This window comes from Lolium rigidum, chromosome 6 (assembly GCF_022539505.1).
Source record: "Lolium rigidum isolate FL_2022 chromosome 6, APGP_CSIRO_Lrig_0.1, whole genome shotgun sequence".
Lineage (NCBI taxonomy): Eukaryota > Viridiplantae > Streptophyta > Magnoliopsida > Poales > Poaceae > Lolium > Lolium rigidum.
In genome coordinates this window covers 69,197,290-69,202,662 of record NC_061513.1, presented here as the reverse complement: position 1 = coordinate 69,202,662, position 5,373 = coordinate 69,197,290, and the positions used below count along the sequence as shown (strand labels likewise).

The 5,373-nt window shown below is 46.8% G+C and overlaps 1 protein-coding gene across 1 annotated transcript; it reads left to right on the top strand.

The window, feature by feature from the left end:
* The first annotated feature begins 1,127 nt into the window (after positions 1 to 1,127).
* Positions 1,128 to 3,268, top strand: LOC124662001 (60S ribosomal protein L10-2-like). The gene is made up of 4 exons (XM_047199892.1): positions 1,128 to 1,200; positions 2,221 to 2,722; positions 2,814 to 2,895; positions 3,008 to 3,268. Exons 1-4 carry the CDS (start codon positions 1,191 to 1,193, stop codon positions 3,080 to 3,082), a joined length of 669 nt encoding a protein of 222 aa, XP_047055848.1. The 5' UTR covers positions 1,128 to 1,190; the 3' UTR covers positions 3,083 to 3,268.
* The last annotated feature ends 2,105 nt before the right edge of the window (positions 3,269 to 5,373 follow it).

The window sequence follows — 5,373 nt, the reverse complement described above, 5'->3', positions numbered from 1 at the left end:
GTTGCATCCAAAATACACAAATTAGAGGCAAAACAATAGCAAAAGTGTTCGGGAAAGTAGATACGTTTTGGACGTATCAGCGTACAACGGCAACCACTACCTCACCGTACCATCATCTGACACGACAACATGGCCCACTTTCGCTAACGTTCATTTGAGCTTGTCGCCATGTCGCCAGGGTAGTGGCGGCAGGCCTTGCTACTTGCGGCTTCGACCATGACATCATGATAGTTTTGTCAATTTTTTTGGGAGGTGGTCTTTTTTTTGGCATTTAACTAGAGCTAGCGGTTCTTTTCGTCCGTGCCCTCTCTACACCTCCTCCACCGTGTGTCGCCTGCCAAGGGTAGGCCACACGCGCGTGGTCTACCTGTGGTGATCGGCCTGCGGTCGTGCTCTCGGATGAGGTCATTGCCTCTCCTCTCCCCTGTTCCTCACGAATTGCACGAACATGATGAAACGCCATAGCCTTGGTTCAATCGGTCGAGCCGACCTTGTTCAGTCCAGCCAGGTAATTGTTTCTTGAGAAAGCACTAAGAGTTTTTCATCGAGTAAACGTCTTGTACTCTTGTTGCATTGATATTCAGAATTAAAGCTAAGAGTAAGAAATTAACAAAACATGTAAAACGGCAGGTCTAAAACGTGGAAAATAATCAAAGGCTAACTAAAGTGTGGCAATTAATTAGAGGTCAAAGTAATATGTGGCAAATAAGGGCATGCACAATGGAGTGATATGAGCCTTCTCTTACGGTTGTCACGTCAGCTTTTTTTGCTTAGTTGGAGGAGAGAGATTGAAGAAAAAAGAATAATATGTGGCAAATGAGAATCTCCAGTGTTTTTTATTGTTGGCACAAAAAGTGACCGTCTACTAAAAGGAACAATTCCTATTATATCAAGTACAAGTATATAAGTAAAAAAAGAAAGACTGTTTTTTTTACGGAAAAAGACTGATTCCTATGCAAGGCCAACCCGAGTGCCCCAATGGCCACGATTTCTTTTGGGCCGGGCCATGGCCCGAAGGGTTGATCCGGCCCGTTCTCATCTTGACGGTCCAATACCACTCCCCGTTCGCCTACTCTATATAAGCTGCCATGTATTTTCCGCCCAAACCCTAAGTCACAGAGCCTTTCTCCTCCTCCCGCCGCCGCCGCCGCCGCAGCCGCAGACGACGCCTGACTCTTGCCGCCGGCGCCATGGGGAGAAGTAAGAAATGATTCACCCTCTCTCTTTCTCTAGCCCGTTGATCTGGTTTAGCTTGCTTGTGAATCTGGTTAGATCCGAGTTGCTGTCGCTGCTTCCTGTTCTCTTCGTTTAGTTACCTGCTTGCATAATAGTGCCTGCAAGAATGCGCTATTTCGTTTCTCTGATGTTAATGTTTCCTGCGCTCCTAAATATATCAGTAGAGAATGGATATCTCTATGTTTTTGAATTCTATCGTGGCTGCGTCTAGTGGTATGGCTTCACATGAACGGTTTATCGTTCCCTGTGACACCGATTGAGTTCTATTGTGATTGCTGTAGCTAGTTGCTGTAGACCTTGTGTACTACCCAATTACACTTCCTTAGCTCGCATGATGCTTATTTAACCATTTATGTTATCTAGCTGTGAGTGTTGTTAACTAATCCCCCTCGCAGATTCTCAAACAGAGGTACCAAACTTATTGTTGTGACTGCTGGCATCATGAACATAGGATATACGTTAACATGTTTTGCACTTCTAATGTTGAGCATTACTTAATGGTTTTAATATGCTTCTTAGTTTTTTGTAAGCGATTTCATTGAAGTCTTTTGGAATTTTTCTGGAGAATATGATTAGATCAAAATAATGGAAATCTGAAACTGGTGTTTTCTTGTTTCATCATCGTGTTATCGCTACTTTGTTTTTCAGTAGCACATGATACCTAGTTTCAGTGTCTCAAATAAGTTCAGCTATGACATGATGGCTTGTTTTGCTCCTCTTGCATTGTGGTGACAATTTTTATTTATCTCCTATTTCATTTCCATGTCTTTCATTTACGTCTGTGTAGTTGTGTGTACCCAATTCCAGTTTACTAGTACCCATGCTGATGGTATTGTATTTATTGTGCAAATACAACCTGACATGTATTCAGCGCTATGGGATGTGTGCCAATGTGTACACTGAGTTTCATCCGCTGTAATGGTTTACTGCATTTTGATTTTGTTCTTGTTGCTAACAAACTTCTTGGTCCTTTACTTGTGTCAGGACCTGCGAGGTGCTATCGCCAGATCAAGAACAAGCCATACCCCAAGTCAAGGTACTGCCGTGGTGTCCCTGATCCCAAGATCAGGATCTACGATGTTGGCATGAAGAAGAAGGGTGTGGATGAGTTCTCTCACTGTGTTCACCTTGTCTCATGGGAGAAGGAGAACGTCTCCAGTGAGGCTCTTGAGGCTGCCCGTATTGCTTGCAACAAGTACATGACCAAGCATGCAGGAAAGGATGCCTTCCACCTCAGGGTCCGGGTTCACCCATTCCATGTGCTGCGCATCAACAAGATGCTTTCGTGCGCTGGGGCTGATAGGCTCCAGACCGGAATGAGGGGTGCTTTCGGCAAGCCTCAGGGTGTCTGTGCCCGTGTCGCTATTGGCCAGGTCCTTCTTTCAGTGCGCTGCAAGGCCAACAATGCTGTCCATGCTACTGAGGCTCTCCGTCGTGCCAAGTTCAAGTTCCCTGGCCGCCAAAAGATCATTGAGAGCAGGAAGTGGTAAGTAGCAAAGAGTATTCCTTGTGCTGATATCATGTGCTTGCAATAATTTCTGTGTGCCGTACCTTTAATTTCACTCAACTCTTTTCAGGGGCTTCACCAAGTTCAACCGCAATGACTACCTTAAGCTCAAGAGTGAGGGTAGGATCTTGCCTGACGGTGTTAACGCCAAGGTACTTTATCCTGGGTGTTCTGTAGCTTCTGCATATGCTTTGTTATTTGATGATGCTGAAGATAATTACTGCCCTTGTGTCATCTAAACTTGTGATCTCTTTCTCCTTGCAGCTTCTGGGATGCCATGGTCGCCTCTCCAACCGCCAGCCTGGACAAGCTTTCCTGTCAGACGACATCGTTGCATAATCAGCAGATATCTATCTGTTTTATCAAACCTTATTTTAGTTTTTGAGGAACGTAGCTTCCAAGTGCCTGTGGTGCTATGTTATCTTGTCTGAAGTTGAATCTTGTCTTCCATGACATTATCTATTTTGTGCTGGGTACTAAGAATGACATGTGCTTTAATTCATGAACCTAAGTTTTGCCTGCGCCTTCTTTAAGCTGTTGCCTTTGTGTGATCTGTGTGGTCTTCTTGGTTTCATGTGTCCTATTGGTGACAAGTACTCCCTCTGTCCTGGTTTACAAGTAGAAAATCTAAGCTTGCCAATGGTATATGTTTTGTAATATATACCTTGTATAATGTTGGTCAGACTTATGGGAATACACTGTCCTGGAAACATTTTTGTTGCTGGTAATCTTAGCTGCACTATTGTGGTACTGCATATCATAGATATCTCGAGGATTAACTGCTTCTTTGAATGAAGCCACTTCTGTGTTTCCATTGACGGATGTGCCATTGAGGATGGGCATGTTGGATGTGTCTCCTGAAAGGGTAGGTTCTTTGAACGTTGCTACTTCTGTGTTTCTGTTGACGGATGTGCCATTGAGGTTGGGCGTGTTTGACGTGTCACCTGAAAGGGTTAGAGTATCCCCACTTGTTGGCGCTCCCCACGCTCAAATCCGAAGTTCCAGCCGTCCCCCCGGCAGGAAACCCCCAACCTCGACCATTTGACATATTTTAAACAAATTCAACATAAAATTTAACAAGTTCGGCAAACAAGAGTACGAAAATTGCTGAAACAAATTCGGCGATAATCGGTACAATGTTTAACAAGTGCTGAAACAAATGAAGCACACAATTTCACAATTTTTCAAACAAATTAAGACGGACTAGTTGTCGTCGGCGTTGGCGTTGCCTCGGAGCCTCCATATGTGCTCCACCAGATCATCTTGCGGCAGTGATGCATTGTAGAGTCTCGAATCTCCCGGCGCATAGCAAAGAAGGCGGCCCATGATGGAGGCACCCGGTGATTAGGCCGTGCAAGAGGACCCTCTCTCTCATATGGTGCTTCTTGCTCAGCCGGAGGAACCGGATGCTTTCGCTCATCTTCAATAATCATATTGTGTAGGCACACACAGCGAGTTCATCACCTCCCACATCCGATCTTTGGACCAAGTCATAGCGGGGAACCGGACGACGACAAATCTCTGCTGGAGGACACCAAATGCTCGCTCGACGTCTTTTCGGCAAGCTTCTTGTTTCTTGACAAACTCGCAAAGTTTGGGGGTGGCGGGGTTGGAGATAGTCTTCACAAATGTTGCCCACTTTGGATAGATACCGTCTGCAAGGTAGTATCCTTTGTTGTAGTGCCGACCATTGATCACATAGTCCACCGGAGGAGCATGACCCTCAACAAGCTTGGAAAAGACCGGGGAGCAGTTCAGGACGTTGATGTCATTGTTGGATCCAGGCATGCCAAAGAAAGAGTGCCAAATCCAAAGATCATGGGTAGCCACTGCTTCAAGTATCACAGTGCAGCCTTTTTTGTGACCCTTGTACATTCTCTGCCACGCAAACGGACAGTTCTTCCATTGCCAATGCATGCAGTCAATGCTTCCAAGCATCCCTGGAAAACCCTAGCTTCATTTCTTGCAAGGATCCTCTGAGTGTCTTCGACGATGGGTGATCTCAAGTAATAGTCCCCGAACACCGCTATGACGGCCCTGCAGAACCGGTAGAAACAATCAAGGGCGGTGGACTCCGCCATCCGAAGATAGTTATCCGCAGTATCACCGGGAGCTCCATACGCCGAGCATCCTCATAGCCACTGTGCACTTCACGAGTGACGAAAATCCAACCAAACCGATGCAATCCGCCTTGCATCCGAAGTAGGGATCAAAGTGGCGGATGGCATACACAATTTGCGAAATAGCTTTCGCTCATCTCGAAACGACGCCGGAAAACACTCTCACCGTGCAATGGATTGTCGGCGAAGTAGTCGGCGTACAACATGCGATAGCCCTCCATTCGCTGTCTCGGCTTGCACTTCCGGCGACCTCGTGCCGACCCACCACGTCGACGAGTTGCCGGTCCGGCGTACATGCTTGCCAAGCAACCAAGGATCATCATGTGCTCGTCGTCTTGGGCGGCCGCCGCCATCTCTTCTTGCATAAGCTCGACGAACATCTGCTCCTCCTCTTCGTCCGAGTCCATAGCCGGCGAGGCAAATGGACGAACACCTGATGGGCGTGGTCGAGGCAACCCGAGCCGCGAGCGACGACGAGCAAGCAGGCCGGCGGAAGAGCAGCCAGATAGG

Excerpts from the sequence above, each read along its gene's own strand:
- LOC124662001 (XM_047199892.1), top strand. Across the intron at positions 2,723-2,813 it reads ATCATTGAGAGCAGGAAGTG|GGGCTTCACCAAGTTCAACC; the intron begins GTAAGTAGCAAA and ends AACTCTTTTCAG. Across the intron at positions 2,896-3,007 it reads CTGACGGTGTTAACGCCAAG|CTTCTGGGATGCCATGGTCG; the intron begins GTACTTTATCCT and ends TTCTCCTTGCAG.